A 21,315-nucleotide genomic window follows, 5' to 3' on the forward strand; every position below is an offset into this window, starting at 1 on the left:
CCCCTAATGGCACTTTTACTTTTTATAGCTACCTAGTACATGTCTTTCAGGCAATGGATTCTCACTTAATACTATAAAAGCTCTAAGATAGCATCCATAATGTACTAATGTATCTTTAGGTATAGCATCTTTAGTCTGCTAATGAAATAACATTATGGAGGTGAACCAAGAAGGACAGAAAGCTTGGTGGGTTCTAGAATCTTTGAAGTTTTATATGGCCAAAAAACAAGGTAGAGGAGAGAGAGCTACACCAGTGGCCACAGCTAGGTGATGAGAGTTTTATATGTAGTGCTATTCTAATTTCATTTGGGAGGTTATGTATAGCTATTGAAAGATCTTAAGCATTAGAAGTGAAGTGATCAGGGGATCCCTGGTGGCTCAGTGGTTTAGCGCCTGCCTTTGGCCTGGGGTGTAATCCTGGAGTTCAGGGATCGAGTCCCACATTGAGCTCCCTGCATGGAGCCTGCTTCTCCCTCTGCCTATGTTTCTGTGCCTCTCTCTCTCTCTCTTTCTCTCTCTCCCCCCCACCCCCTGTCTCTCATGAATAAATAAAATCTTTTTTTTTTTTTTAAGAGATCAGATTTGTGTTTTCAAAATATTATTCTGACTGCATTGTGATGGCTTTGCCTCCTTAGCTCTAGGTTTTTTTTTTTTTTCTTCCTTCATTAGGCTATTCAAATTTGTGTTGAAAGGATGATTTGAAGCATACTGCTTAGAGGGGGGTATAGGAACAGTTTATGAAGATATTTGGGGAGCAGAATTAACAGGAATTAAAGTGGGATATAAGAGTACATAAAAAACTAAATTTTTGTATTGGATGGGACTATTCATAAAGATAGAGGATACAGGTGGATGTTCTAACTTCCTGAGGAGGATAGTGAGTTCATTGTGTTGAATGTGAGATTTCTGTAGAGATAACTAGTAAGCAGTTTGAAATGTGTGCTTGGATTCCGAAATTGAGAAGTAAAAGCAACATTTAGGTGGTAGTAAGGGAAAAACCTTGGCTGGGAAGGAGCTCTCCTAATTGAACATATGGATGGATGACCATGGAAAATTTTTTCAAATAATTTATTTTTAGGTTATGACCTTAAGTAGATTATATCTAATGTGTGTTTAGCATTTCTGGTATCCAAGCAAATAATTGTTGAGATTTTTGTGCAGTTGACGCTTGGACTCACACAGCTTGCAGAGCTAATCCATCCACCACCACTTTTTTGATAACTGCTAAACTTCTAGAACAGTGATTCTCAACCAGGGTCACACCTTCCATCCCTGGATATCTGGTAATGTCTAGAGGCATTTTGGGTTGTCACAGTGTGGGGTGGGGCATTTAGATGCTAGAGATGTTACTAAATATCCTACAGTGCTCTGGAAAGCCCCTCACAAAGAATTATGCAGCGCTTAATATCGGTAGTACTAGGACTAAGAAACCCTAAAATCTAGATGAGATGAGAAAGAGCCCATCAGTTAAATTAAGGGTCTAGAGAGTCTTGGAGTAATTCATCAATTCCTTGAAATATTTGAGGTCCTGCTCTAAGTCTTACAGTTCAGTAGAAGAGGTAGGGTATAAAAAATAAATGCTTACAGCAGCACAGAGGTGCTCTGCCTTGGAAGGGTACTAACAATATGATACAGTTCAGATGAGGTGGAAATCTCAGCAGGATGACAAGTTAAGGCCTCATGAGCAATTAGTATTTAAGCTGTGCTTTGATAAATTCTCAGTGGACTTACTTTTAAGTTAAGGGAATTTAAACTTTAGAGGAATCACTCTTTGATGTAATTTACTTGAAGGCAAGAGTTTAGAACCAAATTTACTGCTAGCTAAGAAAAAATAACGTACTCTAAGCCCCTGGAAATTTTTTATCAAAGGGTCACGGGCATACTTTGATCCTTGCTAAAATACTTAAGTTTTATGCAAATCTTCTTTATCATTAGTATACGTTAGATAAGTGTTCTAGGTTTGGTATTTCTCTCTTAATAACCTTGAGTAAAGATGACTCCTTTGAGGGGAGTCATGGTATGGCTGATCTTGCAGTATAATGAAAATTTGTAGATTTAGGCCTGGTTCTGGCTTTATTGGTAATTGGCTGTATAACCACAGGTCCATTTGTCTGGGTTTCAGTTCTGTCATCTGAAATGAAGAGGGATGGACCCAGAGGCTTCTAAGGTCCCTTCCAGATCAAACACTATGCACAAGAAGTTGCCACGCAGTTAAAATTTTGTGCTACGGTGTATTAAACTTTAAACTTTCTCTCTACAGTATTTCATTTTCTCCTTTTGCAGTATAACTTAAAAAGTCAGACTTTGTAGAGAAAGACCAACTTTTGTGTAGTCATACCTCCATCTTGTGGCCCTTCAGAATATTACCACTAAATTTTGTTTTTATAATTATGGCTATAATTGACATTAACTTTTAATAGCTAAACATTTGAGGGCTTATTATCTGATGTTGCTGTGCTAAATCTTAAACGTGTGTTATCATTGTATCACAGTGCTTATTTTAAGCCACAGGTAAAGGTTTTCTGCTACCATATTCTAAGCGTGAAGTTGATAGATTTGACTGAGTAACATTAATCTTGTGGTGCTGATACAAAATAAATAACTAATGGGCTCTATAAAGTAGAAGGCAAGTAGCTGTGTTCAGATCTAAGAACTTGGTATACATGGTCACTTTTGCAATATCAGTTTTCCCCTTTGACATCCTCATTCTAAAATCTTTGGTATGAAGAAACTTTGGGATTTATTATAGATTTGAAAAACAAGGAAAAAAGACATGCCATATGAATTTACTTGAGCCAAGAGAATAATTAATTTCTTTAATTACTACTGTATTCAGTTTTTTACAGGTAGGGTTGTAAGTGGATACCAACAGGAACCTGGGACCAGGCAGATAAGATAAAAGAATTTTTAAAAAAGAGCAGAAATGTAGGCTTTATGTAAAAGCTTCTGATATAAATATTTGCAGTCGGGGATCCCTGGGTGGCGCAGCGGTTTGGCGCCTGCCTTTGGCCCAGGGCGCGATCCTGGAGACCCAGGATCGAATCCCACGTCGGGCTCCCAGTGCATGGAGCCTGCTTCTCCCTCTGCCTGTGTCTCTGCCTCTCTCTCTCTCTCTCTCTCTCTCTCTGTGTGTGTGTGACTATCATAAATAAAAATTTTAAAAAAAAATATTTGCAGTCAACTTAAAAACAGTTGAGTCTAATAGATGTGGCAAATACTAATGCTAAATTAAGATAATTGTTAAATTGCATTAAAATCTGGAGCACTAGGGTGGCTCTGTGGGTTAAGCATCTGACTCTTGATTTTGGCTCAGGTCATGATCTCAGGCGTGAGAGATCAAGCCCCATGTCTTACTCAGTATGGAGTCAGCTTGGATTCTCTCTTTCCCTCTGCTCCTGCTCCTCTTCCTGCTCCCATGTGTCCTCTGAATCAATAAATAAACCTTTAAAAAAGAATAAATTACAATGAAATCTAATCTGAAGTAAACAGTGTAGTGATTAATAATCAGTTTTCAAGAGTCAGGCCAATTTGAGTTTAAGACTTAGCTCTCAACACTAGCTATGCCATAAACCTTAAAGCTGTAGTGTAATATATAGTGTGTTACTTCCATAGGGAAAATGATTTAACATTTTATATGAAATCTCTATGCCCATCTTTAGCCTCTCTTTCCCTCCAGAGTTCTTGGATATGGAAATGTACCCATATGCAGTGGGAAGTTTATTTATTTAGGTGGATGCTAAATTTGTGTGGTTAACATAAGAGGCTTTAATTGTTAAAGATTCCATGGTGGGATGTGGAAGTCTGAGTTTTTAACTGACAAAGTGATTCTGGTATATAGGCAGATTTGGAATCCATTCTTCCATTCTTAGATTTTGTGACAATGCTTTTCCAGACTTTTTCCTTAACTCTTTTGAAAATTGTTTCTTGGGTTTCTTTATGGGCTCCTCTTTGTTTACCCTAAAATTCAAGTGTTTCTTTTAGTAGTTGTGTTTTTAGATGTTCTAATTCACTGTGATTTTCTTGATAACGTGATATGTTCACATAATCAGAGATACATATTATGCAATATTTGTATTACAGGAAATAGCTCTCAGAGTGATGTGTTAGAAAAGGGAATTCTTCCCTCATGAGTTAAATTAATGCAAAAAACTCTGGATGCATTCCCCCTACTATCTAATTGTTTTCAGCTACCTAACACCAACATAGCTTTTAGTCACATTAGGTAGCATTTAAACTACATTGTATAAATAATTTTTTAAATGATCATTCTTACCTAAAATGCATTTGACTGTAGTTTTAATGGGGGGAAAAAAAAAAGTGTCAGGACATGTAGCCATTTACACCAAAGACAACGACTATATAACAGGCTGCCCTGTGACTGAAGTTAGAAGAGGAGGTCTGTACCAGAATGGAAGGCTCATTCTTGTCTAGATCTGGTTCAACTTCTTTTCTGCAAACCGAAGGCTTGGTACAGCTGGAAATTGAGGGATTGTCAATTGTTAAAGGTTTGAAATTCTTGCCTTTTGTGTTTTTCAGATAGTAGAGATTAAATTAAGTCTGGCATCAAAGTGCTTTCTACCATGAGTTTCAATATCAAAAATAGCATGTCTTTGTCCTTTTTCAGCCAAAGTTGCTACAAAACTTAAATGCAAAGTGCTACAACTTGTAGTACCTTATGTAATAAGTAATGTATGTTTGTTTTATTTTTTTGTTGTGGAAATTTTCAAACACCTATGAAAGTAAATAGTGCATTGAGCCCTCGGTGCATTCAGTTCCAATAGGTGGTATTAATTTTCATGGTTTTTCATCTTTGCCTGATCATTACTTTCCCTTTTTGCGGTTACTTCAAAGGAAGTTCTTGATATGCTATCCTATTCTATCTGTTAATACTACAGTATAAGTCTTTATCATGGAAGACCTTAAAAAAACAAACATAATACTCTTAAACCTAATACCATCTTATGATCTGATACTCAGTTTGTATTTGCTTTTTCTCATTTGTCTTATAAATATCTTTTTCAAATCAAAATTCAAAAAGAGGTCCACACATTTTAATTGGCTGAAATGCCTCATCATCTCTTAATCTGACAGTTTCTCCTCCTTTTTTAAAAAACTAACTTTAAAATCGTTTTGTAGTTTTTAGATTTACATTTGTGAAGATGGTACAGAGAATTTCCAGTTCCACTATTAGTAACAGGTTACATTAGTGTGATATGCTGTTAGAATGAAAAGGCAAGCCATAAACTGGGCAAAAATAATTGCAAGTTATATGTCTGTTAAAGAACTTGTATCCAGAGTATATAAAGAACTCTTACAATTCGATAAAATAAGTAATCCAATATAAAAACAGGAATTCTTATTAGTTAATGTAAACATTTTAGGTTTATTCGCAGGCCTAAAACATGGGCAAAAATCTTGGACATTTTATCAAAGAAGATGGACAAATGGCTAATAACCATGCAGAAGGATGCTTGACATTAGTCATTAGAGAAATGCAAATCCAATTTGATTATCACTTCATACTACTAAAATGGTTATAAATAGAAAGACAGTGAAAAGTGTTGGTGAAGGGGCACTTGGGTGGTTCAGTCTGGTTAAGCGTCCAACTCTTGATTTTGACTCAAGTTGTGATCTCAGGGTCCTGGGATGGAGCCCTGCATCAGTCTTCATGCTCAGCAGAGAGTCTGCTTGAGGATTCTCTCTCCCTCTGCCCCTCCCCCCTGCTCTCATGTGCACACACACTCTCTCAAATCTTTTTGAAAAAAGTGTTGGTGAGGATGTGGAGAAACTAGAACCCTAATGCATTATTGGTAGGAATGCAAATGGTGCAGCCACTTTGGCAAACAGTTTAGCAATTTATTAGTTTTCCATTACTGCTATAACAAATTACTACAAACTTAATGGCTTGAAAACAAATCTATTAGCTTAGTTCTTGAGATCAAAAATCTGAACTGGTTTTTACTGAGCTAAAATTGAGGTGTTGGTAGATACAACAATTTTAAATAGTACCCTCCCCCCAAAAACAATTCATGTCTACTTGGAACGTCAGCACATGGCCTTATTTAGAAACAGGGTCTTTGCAGATGTAATTAAGATGGCCATATTCCATTAGAGTGGACTTTAAATCTGATGACTAGTGTCCTTAAAGGAAGAGGAAGGAGGACATGCACACAGAACACCAAGTGAAGGTGGAGGCAGACATTAGAGTGATTACCACAAGCCAAGAAGTATCTGAGGACACTAGGAGCTGGCAGAGGCAAGGAAGGATTCTATTCCAGATTCAGAGAGCATGGCTCTGCTGACCTGATTTTTGACTTCCAGCCTCTAAAACTTTCAGAGAATAAATTTCTGCTCTAAGCTACTCTGATAATTCTTTAAGGCAGATCTGTGAAACTAATACAAGATGTTTCTTCTAGATGTTCTAGATGAGATTCGTTTCCTTAGTTTTCAGCTTTTTAAAAAATATTTTATTTATTTATTCATGAAAGACACACAGAGATAGGCAGAGGAAGAAGCAGGCTCCCTAGGGGGAGCCCGATTTCAGGACTCAGTCCAAGGATCTAGGGATCACAACCTGAGCCAAAGGCTGGCCCTTAACCACTGAGCAACCCAGGCATCCCAGTTTTCAGCTTCTATAGGCCACATGCATTCCTTATTTCGAAGGAATAACTAAAGAGAAAAGCTAAAAGAAAAACTAAAGCTTATGTTCACACACAGACTTGTATACAGTATTCATAACAGCATTATTTATAATGGCCATTGAAGTTAATATTAATACTGTAAAAATCAGGTGGTGAATGGATAAACAAAATGTGGTATATCCTTACAATGAAATCTTGTTCAGTTGCTGACGTGTTACCTCATGGATGAACCTCAGAAGCATTATGCTGCGTGAAAGAAGTGTAGTGCAAAAGATCACATTTATTTTATGATTCTATTTATATGACATGTCCAGAAAAGACAAATCTATAGAAAGAAAGTAGATTTAGTGGCAGACTTTGGGTAGGAATTTACTTCAGATTTGCACAAGAGATTTTGGGGGTGTGATGTGAATGTTCTAAAACTGAATTGAGGTGATGGTTACACAACTCTGTAAATAGTCTAAAAACACTTAAAACAAACTCAGATTGTTTGCAGTTATACTAGTTTACAATAAACATTGTATCCAGGGCAGCCCAGGTAGCTCAGCGGTTTAGCTCCGCCTTCAGCCCAGGGTGTGATCCTGGAGACCTAAGATCAAGTCCCACGTTGGCTCCCCGCATAGAGTCTGCTTCTCCCTCTACCTGTGTCTGTGCCTCTCTTGGTCTCTCCTCTGTGTCTCTCATGAATAAATAAATAAAATCTTAAAAAAAAAAAAAAAAAGAACATTGTATCCATAATAAATACACTTAAAACCCAGTTAGAGAACCCAGTTTCCTTTAAATGGGCAAAAGATTTGAACAGCTCCTTTACCAAAGAATGGGAAACAAATAAATGAAAACATGTTCAACATCATTTGTTATTTAGGGACATGCAAATTAAAACCACAATGAAATATCTTTACACACCTCTTAGGATGGCATAAATTTTTAAAGGTTAATAGTGCATATGCTGAATGCAGAACAACTAGAATTCTTACACATATATGACCCAGCATTACATCTCTTAGGTATTTACTCAAGAAATTTTAAAAACTTATGTTCACACAAGAACCTATAGAGAAATGTGTATAAAACTGTAGATTTTGGAGATTTCAGCAAAAGGATAAACTGGTAATATCCATACTATGGAATACTACTTAGCAATAACAAGGAAAGACTGGTTGATACAACAGTGTGGTAAATCTCAAAGACATTATGTTGAATGAATGAAGCCAAGCAAATGGCCTTGTATTATGTAATTCCATTTATTTTATTTTTTTTTTAGGAATTATTTATTTATTTATTTATGATAGACATAGAGTGAGAGAGAGAGAGAGAGAGAGAGAGAGAGAGGCAGAGTGTGTCACAGGCAGAGAGAGAAGCAGGCTCCATGCCGGGAGCCTGACGTGGGACTCGCTCCCGGGACTCCAGAATTGCGCCCTGGGCCAAAGGCAGGTGCTAAACCGCTGAGCCACCCAGGGATCCCCTGTAATTCCATTTATGTGACATTCTGGAAAAGACAAAGATAGGAGAAACAGAAAACAGATTGTTTGCCTGGGAGTGGGGGTAGTTGAACTACAGAGGGTCATGAGGGAGATTTGGGGACTTGATGGAACCATTCTGTATCTTGTTCTAAATCTTGATAATTATCATTATACATGTTTGTCAAAACTCAGAACTATAGAGCAAGAAAAGTGAATTTAATTTTATATTAACTTGAAAACATAGAAGCTAAGAATGAAAATTGATTCCCCCCCCCCAAAAAAAAAGTCCTGAAAAATAGAGGAACAACCAAGAGTACATGTAGAAAATTTGTAAGCTGGTAGATTTGAATAGACTACATCAATAATTGTATTAAGTATGGACAGACCAAATGCTCCAATTGTCATTGCTTGCTTTGGCAGCACATTACACTAAAATTGGAATGATTAGCATGATTCAGTGTGATGACATTTTCCCTTTTTTTCTTTCATGCTCTTTTTTTTTAATTTTTAAAGATTTCATTATTTATTTTTGATAGCCCATGTTTCAGCAGGGGGTCTGAGGAGAGAGGGAGGGCTAGGGATAAGTAGACTCCATGCAGCAGAGCTTGAAGCCAGAAGCAGGGTTCATCCCATGATCCTGAGATCATGACCTGAGCCAAAAACCAAACCAAGAGTCACTTGCTCAACAGACAGCCACCCAGGCACCCCTGGTACTATTTTAATAAATAAAAGTAATACATGCACATTTGTAATATTTAGAATGAAGAATTGTGTAATAAAAAATACTCCAGTTGTCAGATTAAAGGAACAAAACTTAAGTATATGCTGTTTACAAAAGACTAAATACAAAGAGAAGTTGAAAGTAAAAGGTGGTAAAAGATACATGATGCTGCATTGATTAGAAGAAAGTAGTATGTCTATTGATGAACGAAGTAGATTTTAAGATAGGGAATATTATAGCATAAAGAAAGACATTTCAAAGTGATAAAAGGACCAACTCATTAACAGTCCCAAATATTTATGTTCTTAATAATATAACTTGAAAATACATAAAGTGAACATGGACAAAACTGAAGAGTAAGAAGGAATACTTCCAAACTTTGTTCAAGGTCAAACATAATCCTGATTGATAAAGCCTAGCAGATGTATTACAAAGAGAGAAAACCAGATTCCTCAGAATAAGCTTTCTTGAGGTAACATTCAAATAAAAGAGGTAAGAGTAACCTGCAGCCCAGGTTGGAGAGGCTATCAACAGAGAAAGCCGCAGGTGAAGCAGATTTGGGGAGGAAGATCAGAGATCTGGTTTTGGATATGCTTAATCTGAGGTGTCTACTACAGACGCTTTGAAGGTGGCAGCGTTAAAGCCATAAGATTATGAGATTGAGGTCAACTAAGAGAATAAGTGTAGATAGAGAAGACAGCCAAGTACCATCTTGATGTGCATGCCCCTCATAAAATTGATTCTTCTTCCTCTCCAATCCCAACTTCCACATTTACACAAAGCACACTTGTAGTTTTATGGTTTTATTTTTTTTAATTTTTTTTTTAGTTTTATGGTTTTATTAACACAACTGTGACGTGCATGTAAGCTGTCTATATTCATTTTCTTTGCTGCGCAGCCTGGCATTGGCATTGGTAGCTCTGATGGCCAGCTGGTTACTCTTTCTACAATGGCTTGCTTTCTGGAGGAGACATTGTGAGCAGTCCCTGCACAGTAAAATTTATTGGATGTTAATAGCACTTCAAGCTTCTTGACATTATGGACTAGGAACTTCGGGAAGTCACTGGACAGCATGTGCCTTGTTTTCCTGTTGTTCTTGTAACCAGTATTGGGCATCAAGTTCTGGCCCTTGAATCTTCTGCACACCCTGTTGTCAATGCCTGAGTTTTGGCCTGTTGTGCTTAATTTTGACATAGCAGTTTAACTGGTGTGCCATGAACTTCTTGGTCCACTTGTTAATGATCGTGGACTTTACCAGAGGTCTGAGGGTGGCCATGATGCCCAGTAGAGGAAGAGACGGCTGTCCCCTTAGTAGGAGCCCCAAGGAAGAGAGCCACAAAGTACACTTAATTTTACCAAATCAAACTGCCTGTAATTTGGGGAATACACTGTTGCTATTTTGTTCATATTCTACCTTCTACTTAGAATTCATTTCTTTCCTTCTCACAGCACAAACTTAGTCACCCTTCACATCTGTTCCCAGGATCACTTTCATTCTAGTACTATTTTTGTACTTCATGTGCATGTGCTATTACTAAGACATTATATTTATATATATATAATTATATGTATGTATGTAATTGTGTGTTGATACATATGTAATCAGACACTATTTCCTACTAGGTATAAACTCCTTTGCATTCCAGGTGTTAGCGCATAGGTGTTCATATATTTATTGAAATAGACCTGATTTATGCTTTGAATAGGCAACTATTCATAAGAACTTTGAAAATTATAGATTCACAGATAGAACTCTTGGACACCCTGTTTAATTTTGTAATGGAGACTTTGGAATTCCTTTTGACTTACTGTAGATTTTTTTTAACTTCTAAAAGCTTGTTGGTTGTTTGTAATCATGTTCTCATTTTCTTGACATTTCTACTTAGCACTCTATGTTTATGCCTTTGATATTTACACGTTCTTTGCTAAATTATATTTACAAGTTGCTATTACTCTGATATATTTAGAATATCTACATCTTAAAATAATTCAGAAGTGATCAAGATGACAGAAGTATTCCATTTCAATCAGACATATCATGTTCGTGAAAATGAAAACTGTATTGAAGGTGAATTTTGCTGACAAAGATATTTAATAGATACTTCTTGAACAGCTTCCAAACAGTATTCATAGTATCCCAATTTTGTTTTGAAATCTATATGTGTATATACATAGAAAATATAGAAAGAGTATATGTAGAACCTATTTCTGGTAGTAGTCTTATAGGATATTTTCACTTCCTAAGTCATTTCTATGGTGATAAACTTTTTTTTTTTTTTAAATCAAGACCTGTGGGGTTTCTTTTGTTTTGTTTTGTTTTTTAATTAGGCAGGGAAAGATTAAGCTGCCTATTCCGTAATTGATTTAATACAGTGTTCTTTATTTAGCCTTGATCTGCCTACTCTAATGGAAACTTTTTTAGTCGTGAATTTTTATTAGATTTAACCTTGCACATTGTATCATAACCATCTTTTCCTTCTCTTAAAGTTTAAAAATACTTGGTTATTGTCTTTTTAAGAATTCTAAAGATACTAGAAGCCTGGCAATAACCTAGAGATCTTTTTAGTTTTTATTGATTTTTAAGTAATCTCTGCCCCAGCATGGATCTCAAACTCACAACCCCAAGATCAAGAGTTGTGTGCTCTTCCAACTGAGCCAGTCAGGCGCCCCACCTGGAAATCATTTTTAAACTTTTTTTTTTATTTTTTTGAGATCTTTATTTGAGAGAGCGCACGGGAACCGTGGGGCGGGGGGAGTGCTGTTAAGAGAGGGAGAAGCAGAATTCCCCACGGAGAAAGGAGCTTGACATTGATCTCCATCCCAGGACCCTGGAATCATAATCTGAGCTGAAGGCAGATGCTTAATTGACTGAGCTATCCAGGCACCCCCATTCTTAAACTTTTAAAAACCCACGTTGTTTCACTTATAATTTAGAAACTTGACTTCCCTAGGTTAAGTTTTTCTTTATTGTTGTTGTTTTTTTTTTAAAGATTTTATTTATTTATTCATGAGAGACACAGAGAGAGAGAGAGAGAGAGAGAGGCACAGGCAGAGGGAGAAGCAGGCTCCATGCAGGAAGCCTGATGTGGGACTCGATCCCGGGTCTCCAGGACCACGCCCTAGGCTGAAGGCTGGTGCTTAATCGCTGAGCCACCCGGGCATCCCTTTATTGTTGTTTATAATTTGACTTTATAATGTAGTTTTTCAGTGACTTTTAAAATATAGAATCTCTTTTTTAATTGCAATGGATAATTTTTAAGTACTGTGCTCTAAATATAATAAATACTATATTTTATTTCAAATAAATTACTGTACCCAATTTGGGGTGCTATACCCAGTTAAAAAGTAGTAGTATGCCAAGTAAAATAAGCCAGACAGATAAAGACAAACACTGCATGGCATACTTATATGTGACATTTTTAAAAAAAGTCAAGCTCATGGAAACAGTATATAAGTGGTTGCCAGGGTGAGGGGAATAGCAGACTTCAGCTGTAAGATTAATAAGGTCTGAGGATCTAATGTATATAATTGAAAATTGCTAAGAGAGTAGAACATAAATGTTCTTACCCACCGCCCCCCCAAAAAAATGCAAGGCCATAGATGTGTTAATTAACTAAATGGTAGGAATCCTTTTTCTAAAAAAGGAATAGGCAGTGTAGGTGAGATGTGATCCCTGTACTGCTTTCTTTTCTTTTCTTTTCTTTTTTCTTTTCTTTTCTTTTCTCTTTTCTTTTCTTTTCTTTTCTTTTCTTTTCTTTTCTTTTCTTTTTTCTTTTCTTTTTTTTTTTAAGATTTGTTTCAGAGGGGTGAGAGGGGCCAAGAGAGAGGTAGAGAGAAAGTGCTAAGCCAACTCAGTGCTCAGCAAGGAGCCTGTTGTGGGGCTTGATTTCATGACCCTGAAATTGTTGATGTGAGCAGAAACCAAGAGTCAGAGGCTTATTAACCAACTCTGCCACCCAGGCACCCTGTGTTCCCTGTATTTTAAGGGTTCTGTATTTTACAGCATAACAATATCTGCCGATAAAAGTCTGTGAGTGGTAGATGGTGGATAAGTGAACCTAAGTAGCTATTTAACCAGAAAGGTTTTGGGTAAAATGTTATTTACTTCAGCCTTAAGGGAAAGCCAGAGTGTGCTTTAATGAAGAGGAGAGTTGTTCTGTGAGATATAATCTAGTTAAAGAGGACCCGAATCTCACAAAAGGAATTCATTTTAATTGTGAAATAATACTTGAGAGACCGTGTTTACCTGTATTTAATGTATCTACAAATCGAAAGAAAATATAACAAAGAAATCTTTATATTTTTTACTATGATTTTTGCATCTTAAGAACTTGTGTGGCTACTAAGAAACTGTGTACTCAGATTTTAAGAAAATATACAAGATAATGAAAGGGTAGTTGGTCACAGTAAGTAATAAAAAAACAGCATAAAAATGAAATAATGGAGTCAGGAAGGCTAAAGTTCCAAATGAGTATAATCGTTTATATTCTATTTTCTGATCATCTGAATTGTGACGTTTCAGAGAATTACCTACCATTCTTTTTTTTATTTTATTTTTAAAAATATTTTAAGTAACCTCTGCACCCAAGAAGGGGCTTGAATTTACAACCCTGTTATCAAGAGTCCAATGCTCTATTGAACTGAGCCAGGCAGGCGCCACCCCCAATTTTGATCACAGATTTTTTTGTATGTGCTTTAAAGGATTTTTTAAATTAATAAAAGCTATTTTATATGTTTATATATTGTATATATTTGGAGTGTGTGTGTTCCCCCCTCCCCCGCCCCCGAAATGTGTCATGCATGCTTTATTTAACGAGTTCCCTGATGGGGACTATGTAGGTTTTTCTTTTTTACCATTATAAAAGTGTGATGATTAACATTTTCGTTTAGTCATTCTCCAGCAGTTTTTTCAAAACCTTCTGCATATGATGCAAATGATTGATTAAGGTGCGTTGTTTGCATTTCCCTGCTATTTACTAATGCCATTATGATCTGGAACTAGCACCCAGTGAGTAAGACTCACCTTTTCTAGCTACTTGGATGACGACAGATTATTTTGTTTCTCTCTCTCTTTTTTTTTTTTTTTTTTTTTTTAAGATTTTATATATTTATTTGAGAGAGCGCAAGCAGGGTAAGAAACCAAGGGAGAAGCATACTCCTCCTTGAACAGGGAGCCAGACGAGGGGCTCAGTCCCTGGACTTCCAAGATTATGACCTGAGCCGAAGGACGCCACTTAACTGACTGAGTCACCCAGGCGCCCCGTTTTATTTTTCAACTCATTTTTTAGTTTGATGTTTTCTCTGAAGGATTTTATAACCTACTGTTGTGATTTTTAAGAAAGACAGTAATGTATGCAAGCAACTCGACTAATGATATTGCTAGTGTTAATAGGGGAAAAAGTTGTATATTTGTTCAGATTTGTCTTTCACATTTGATCAATCTTTAGTTTATGGTAGTGATATTGACTTGAGCTATTAAAAAATCCTTTTGTTGATGGCATTATAGGCAACACAGCTTTGTTACTATGAGTCTGAATCTTTTAAGCCTTAATTCCTTGTCCCATGGAACAAATTGTTTTGATTACATATGGTTTATGTTGCATTCTTGGTAAGTAGTTTTCAAACAGCACCCTGCCCTGTCTGGGTTCCTTTGTTTAATTTCCAGAGATTTCTTTCTTTTTTTCTTTTTTTCAAGATGTTATTTTTATTAATTTGTGAGAGACTCAGAGAGAGAGGCAGAGACAGAGGGAGATGCAGGCTCCTTGAAGGGAACTCAACATGGGACTCAGTCCCTGGACCCAGGATCACGCTCTGAGCAGAAGACTGATGCTCAACCACTGAGCCACTCAGGTGTTCCTGTTTCCAGAGATTCTGCTCCTGAAAGTGGCATGAGACCAGGAATCTGGATTGGGGGGGGGGGGTGTTTTTTGTTTTTTAAGATTTTATTTATTCATGAGAGACACAGAGAGAGAGAGAGAGAGAGAGGCAGACAGGCAGAGGGAGAAGCAGGCTCCATGCTGGGAGCCCGATGCATGCGGAACTTGATCCCTGGTCTCCAGGACCAACACCCCCACCCCCACCCCCACCCCCACCCCCGGGCTGCCCGGAATCTGGATTTTGAATACCACCCCAAGTGACTGATATGAGTGGTTCCTAGTTTAATTAATACAATATACATAATTTTTGTCCGTTTGGATTATTTTCTTAATAAATTTCTAAAGTAGGATTACTTCCATAAAGAAGATGTAACTTTCAGGCTTTTTTTTTTTTTAAGATTTTATTTATTCATGAGAGACACACAGAGGCAGAGACACAGGCAGAGGGAGAAGCAGGCTCTATGCAGGGAGCCCGACATGGGACTCGATCCCCGGTCTCCAGGATCACGACCTGGGCTGAAGGCGGCGCTAAACCGCTGAGCCACCGGGCTGCCCCCTTTCAGGCTTTTTGATACATAGTACTAGATTGTCTTCCAGAGATACTCTATTTACATTTTCACCATTTTCATTTGCCACCCCCTTGCCAATATTTGGTATCATCAGTCCTTTTGATCAGTAATAGATGTCTAAATTTTTCTGAACTGTAAACTACAAGGAAAATTCTGGGATTTATATAGAATATTAGTCTGGCCTTTTTAGTAATTGTTTACTGTATTTATCTCTAAATGTATAAAATTATATGAAAGCTGTGAATTGAATCTGGATGGAATGGCCAGCAGAATCTTATAAATGGTAATCTGCAGAGGATTATAAAGTCATTATGAAAGGCTGGATTTATCAGTCATGAAGAAAAAAAAAGCTTTAGTACTCTTCTAAATGTGTTCATCTTAACAGATGAAGCTAATTATATTTTATTGAGTACATTTTGGTTTGTTCCAGTAGCCGGATCGAGCTGGGAGATGTGACACCACACAATATTAAACAGTTGAAGAGATTAAACCAGGTCATCTTTCCAGTCAGCTACAATGACAAGTTCTACAAGGATGTGCTGGAGGTTGGCGAGCTAGCAAAACTTGGTATTATACAGTTTTTCTCCCTTCATTTGTTTGTTGGTGTTCTTGACCCTAGTTTTTAACATTAGAGCAGAATTAAATGATTTAATCCCCTTATTTTACAAGTAGGAAATGGGGGGTGATTCAGATTCTTAGCAAAATCTCAGAGAAACCAAGACGATATTTGAGTTTTAAAAGAAAATGCTAAATATCTTCTCTTATTTATTAGTGTGTCTTTTACTAGAAGAGGCTTAAATCCCTAAAAAGAAGTAGGAAATTTTTGAAGCTGTCGATATTCAAAGTAGCTGATAAAATTTAATGGCAATAACAGTTATTTAGTTCTTATAGAAGGGGGGAGATTGAATAAAATGTGTTATTCTGTCTTTGAACTTTATATTTTTATGTTTTCCATGGCAGCCTATTTCAATGATATTGCAGTAGGTGCAGTATGCTGTAGGGTGGATCATTCACAGAATCAGAAGAGACTTTACATCATGACACTAGGATGTCTGGCACCATACCGAAGGCTAGGAATAGGTAAATTTTTTTTTTTTTTATTTGTTTAAAGAAGCATAAATACATAGTTACTGTTTCTGACCCAGTGAGTCAGACTGTTTGTATTGGGAATATTGAGAAAGAGTTGCTGAATTATATAAGGTAGGAAATAACTTTAATATATTTCGGCTAGAAGCGCTATATAGATTTGTTATCAATGTCCCTTTTGCTTTTTTTGTTTTCCTTTTACCTGTAAAAATATATAAAATACATAAAAAACTTTTATATACAGGTAAAATATATATCTGTATATAAAAGTTGTTTTTCTGCTAGGAGTTTAAAACATCTGTAGATAACGTTGAGAGAAAAAATTTTTAAAAATCAGGTTGTCTAGTGTTTACCTCAGATTCTCTTAGGACCCAATAAATGTTAAGATGGCAATTAGATATATAATGTAAAGATTGATTTTTATGAGATTACTTATTTGTTTGTCTTGTCTTGTTAATAGGAACTAAAATGTTAAATCATGTCTTAAACATCTGTGAAAAAGATGGCACTTTTGACAACATCTATCTGTAAGTAAAATAATATTTAATGTCCTTAAAGATTTTAATAGATTGGCAATAAAAATCTTTACTAGAAACTTTAAAATCTGGTTAGTTATTTCATTGTCTTTTGGAAAAACCATGGAAGTTTAATGGTTATGTTTTGTTTTGTTTCAATAATAGATATGGAATCTGACTTAAAACATTCTCATTTTGCTTTATTATGTTGGAATGGGAGCTCCAAAATCACAGAGATGAAACCAAGATTAAAACTCAAGTGTTCAGAATTGGCGAATTAGTATCATTAATACTACTTTTCTCATGCTGTTTGCTCTCTGGGTTTTGTTTAAGGTTCTTAGTGCTATGTTCATTAGTAGTAGAATTCAGTAGTTAAAATCAGAGAGTACCTAGCTGATATTTCTATCTTAAGAGAACTCAAATTAAGAACCAAGGCTATATCACAAGGGTATTAAGATTGTTCTCATTTTAACTTTGTCGGTGGGAGAGATTATATAATGCTGTTTTAAGGAGCAATTGAGAAAGCTCAAATTATTTATTATCAAAATCTGGCATTTTTTAAAATAAATCCGTGAGGATATATTCAGGCATTTGAAACTCTAGTTATATTATTTTTCTGTATTTTTTCCTACATGTGTAAATATGGCTTTTGAATTATCCCTATGGTTATTTACCCATTTTTAATTACAGGAATCTTTTTTTCCCCTTGAAATGAAAAATATTATGCTAGCCTAAGGTACTTTGTCCTTTGCTGATTGTAAAAGTAAACACTATTTCTGAGTCTCCTAACCTCAACCAGCTGTCATGCAAATGTAGCAGGTTAATAGTATACATTTGTCATCAAAGGTTTTTCTGAGATGAATACTGACCTTTGTTGATTACCAGTAATTATGAGAAGAATCTAACAAATGTGTGCAGTATTCCAGCTCTAACCAATTGGAAGCTATTTGTGGAGAATACACAAAAGCTGACAAAATCTTATTTATTTTTTTTCTGATACCCTTCTATATCTCAGGCATGTCCAGATCAGCAATGAGTCGGCAATTGACTTCTACAGGAAGTTTGGCTTTGAGATTATTGAGACAAAGAAGAACTACTATAAGAGGATAGAGCCCGCAGATGCTCATGTGTTGCAGAAAAACCTCAAAGTCCCTTCTGGCCAGAATGCAGATGTGCAAAAGACAGACAACTGAACAAATTAGAAATGAACTTTCTTGCACTTGCTTGTCGCCAAATAAAAGAGAGGCCCATTGATTTTTTTCCCCCCTCTTTCTTTTCCCCCTCCTTCCTTATTCTTGTTTGTCCTCCCTTCTTTCTTTTTCTTTCCTCTGAAAAAGGTTTAATACTTCCAAGGACTTTCAAAATTAATCATGTTTGGATTGTTTTTAGTTTTCTTATTTTTGTGAGGTGGTTTGATTGTAGAAAAGAGGAGGTATAGATATGTTTGGTTTCACAGTTAAGATATATATGGTCCCAAAAAATTGGGTGTCAGTGTCAATTTTTTTTTTATGTCCTGCTTTCACATTGAAGGGCAGAGTCTACAAAAATGTTGTATATATCAAAAGACAAAAAGAAATAGCAGCAATATCTTGTTCTCTAATTCAAAGACAAGTTTAGTGTGTTTGTGGTACTTTGGGTTTTTCAAGACTGTGGGATACTAATCCCTAGACATTGCCTTCACTCCACCTTTTGTCCTTCTGAGTGTTATCTCAGGAGTTGGACCATTGTTATCCTTGTAAGAAATACTAAGCTTATCTTGTTTTTTTTTAAGCAATTATTTCTTTATTCCTTGCTGAGGGTGGGTGGGACAGTTTGGGTAGATAGTGTTTTACTTTGGTCTCAGTATTTGAGTTAAACTGCTTTTTGCTAATGAATGGGCTGGTTGGTAGCAGGTTTATTTTTCCTGCTGTTGATTGTTCTTAGTGGCATTAACTTTTAGAGTGTGGCTGGTGAGATTAATTTTTTTTAATATCCCAGCTAGAGATATGGCCTTTAACTGACCTAAAGAGGTTTGTTGTGATTTACTTTTTCCCCCCTGTCCTTTTTCATCAGTAAACTCACAATAGTTAGTCTAACCTTAAAAATGGGAGTTGATGTCCTTATAGGTCAGTACCCCTAAATAAACCTGAAGCAGGTATTGTCTCTTGGACATACTAGAAAACACCTAAAAGGAAGCTTAGAAGAACTCGTGGCACAATAAATGCATTTAATGTCAGCTAATGCAGACTGTTAAAAGTGTGGCCACTGAGCATTTGATTATATAGGAAAATATATCTAGACAGTATTTTTGAGAATAACATAGCTGTGCTATTGCTTATCTGTTGGAGAACATCCCAGATTTGCTTATTTTCTGTGCCTATGATACTGAGTTTAAGGATTTGGGGGAGGGGAAATTGTTCAACATTTTGCTTCTATTGTTGGAAAAGTAGAAGTTCAGAAGTGTTAATAATGTAAATGTCACTGTGACCTCCTCTACTGACAGGACTGGTTTATGCCAGATCATTTTCTGGCACATAGGGAGTGGCTTGGACGGGTTGGTAACTTTTTGTAAGATAGGAGACATCTGAAATTTTCATGTTTTCTTCTATAGTCCCATATCCAATATTTAAAATTTTCTAGATTGCCAATACCAGTGGCCCATGAAATGTTCTCATTAGACTTTAAAACAATGCAGAGGGCTTGGATTTTCTTGTCATTTGACTTTAAAAGGAAATTTGATTCATAATATTTATCCTCATGTAAATTGTGGTAATAGAAGTCTCATCTCTCCAAATATGTTAAATGACAAAATTATTTCACACAATGTTTATGCACATTTTATAATCCTAAGTTCTATTTTGAGAATGTGAAAGTACAAAGTACAGTAGATTTCAGCAGTCTTGAGTGCCAAGAGTAATACAGGAAAAGGAAGATAGTTGAATGAGTTTATAGAATTTGAATCTTAAGGTAGTAAAAATGTAGAAGGACCATGCTGGTTTCTTGGGTATCAGTTTCTTAAGCAGTCCAAATATAAGCTTAGAAGAGAAAGTTTAGTATTAAGCACCTTTACCTTCATGGATAAGCTTCAGCTTGCTCTTGCCAAGAGAAGAGTGCTTGAGTTACACAGAAGGCATACTTAGTTTGAAGAATTCAGCCTTTTTGTAAACTTCCAGATATCAAAATAGATTTTGATATATAAATGAGTTTTCTGAGATGACACTGCCTCTATTTCTATAACCATTTCACCTGGACTATCTAATCAGTCCTATGAATGTATCCCTAAATGTGGTTATTGAAAACTGAATAGCTGCCTCATGACAATTAAGTACATTATTTAAGGAGGGGAAAAAAGTTAAATTTTGAATTGAGTATGTTGTAGGCTCCATATTGTTACAGTTTCTTTTTCCACATTAGACAATGACTTTATGTCTAAATTGTGTATGTTTGAAAAAGTTAGTTGTCCTACATCAAACTTGTTTGGAAAGGATTAATTGTCCTACATCAAACTTGTATTAAGTAATTCCATCCATTTAAGGAAGAGGAGGATGTAAGAAGCAGTAGAAGCTGGGCACTAGTTCATATGCCTGTGAGTCAGTAGAGACTCAAGTAATGTCCCTTGTTGAGTTGGTTATTTTGGAACATAAAAATTGTTGAGGTAAAACAATTCTATTAACTGGAAGATCAGAGGATATATCGATCATATTTTTTAGGACAGATGGTTTTTACTATGGGGTAAATAGGTAAAAAAAGTCCTTATGGTAATTGCATTTAGGTCCTAAAGAAAAGAATCTGCAGAGAAATCTATGCAATATATAATTTGTCCAAATTAGTTTCTATTTGGGGAAAGAAGTTCTAAAATATCCCAAAGCAGTTTACTCATCAATTGAAAGTCCTCCAAAAATAGAACTATTGGGAAACCGTGGTTTGTGGGGTGGAAAAGAAAAGCTCCCTCAGTTTTTTGGAGGGAATAACTTTAAAAATACTTAAATGGCTAAGTTTACTTGGTGCAGTTAAAAATTAAACTTGTTGATTTTAACATTGCTGTTACATCTGAAATAAACTTATGTGATGTTCTAGTAGTAATCTATGATGTCTGGTAAATGTCAAAGAATACCCTGCACTGTGTTGAATCCTGAGATCAACAGTTATATGTAGTAATTGCAGTTATATGTAGTAATTGTTTACTTTGGTCATACTGTTTTATTTACTTTAACATTTCTTTAAGATCTAATGTAAAACATTGAAATAGGCCAAATGCAATCAAGGCCTCCTCATTCAGACTTTTTGGAACTTGCTAGGAATACTGCTAAGTATCTACAGTTCTGTCCCAGTGAGAAAAAGTAAGATCTAAAGAGGAGTCTTAACTGCTGGGAAGTTTTAAATGTAATTGTTAAAAACAACTGACACTGTAAGCTGTGATCCAGTTAGTGTGCATTGAGTACAGGTAATGTATTTTCAGAGTTTT

The 21,315-nt window shown here is 36.0% G+C and overlaps 1 protein-coding gene across 2 annotated transcripts in view; it reads left to right on the plus strand.

Annotated features, from left to right (window-relative positions):
- The window catches only part of NAA50 (N-alpha-acetyltransferase 50, NatE catalytic subunit), a 28,083-nt gene extending 7,150 nt beyond the window's left edge, over positions 1–20,933 (plus strand). Inside the window, exons 2-5 of one of the 2 annotated variants that reach the window (XM_072812225.1) lie at positions 15,701–15,837; positions 16,231–16,350; positions 16,817–16,883; positions 17,887–20,933. In XM_072812225.1, the coding sequence (XP_072668326.1) occupies positions 15,701–15,837; positions 16,231–16,350; positions 16,817–16,883; positions 17,887–18,064 (502 nt within the window). In that variant the 3' untranslated portion in view covers positions 18,065–20,933. The remainder of the gene's footprint in view (positions 1–15,700; positions 15,838–16,230; positions 16,351–16,816; positions 16,884–17,886) is intronic. The other variant, XM_072812226.1, reaches the window with a different exon arrangement.
- The last annotated feature ends 382 nt before the right edge of the window (positions 20,934–21,315 follow it).

Source organism: Canis lupus, chromosome 35 (assembly GCF_048164855.1).
Source record: "Canis lupus baileyi chromosome 35, mCanLup2.hap1, whole genome shotgun sequence".
Lineage (NCBI taxonomy): Eukaryota > Metazoa > Chordata > Mammalia > Carnivora > Canidae > Canis > Canis lupus.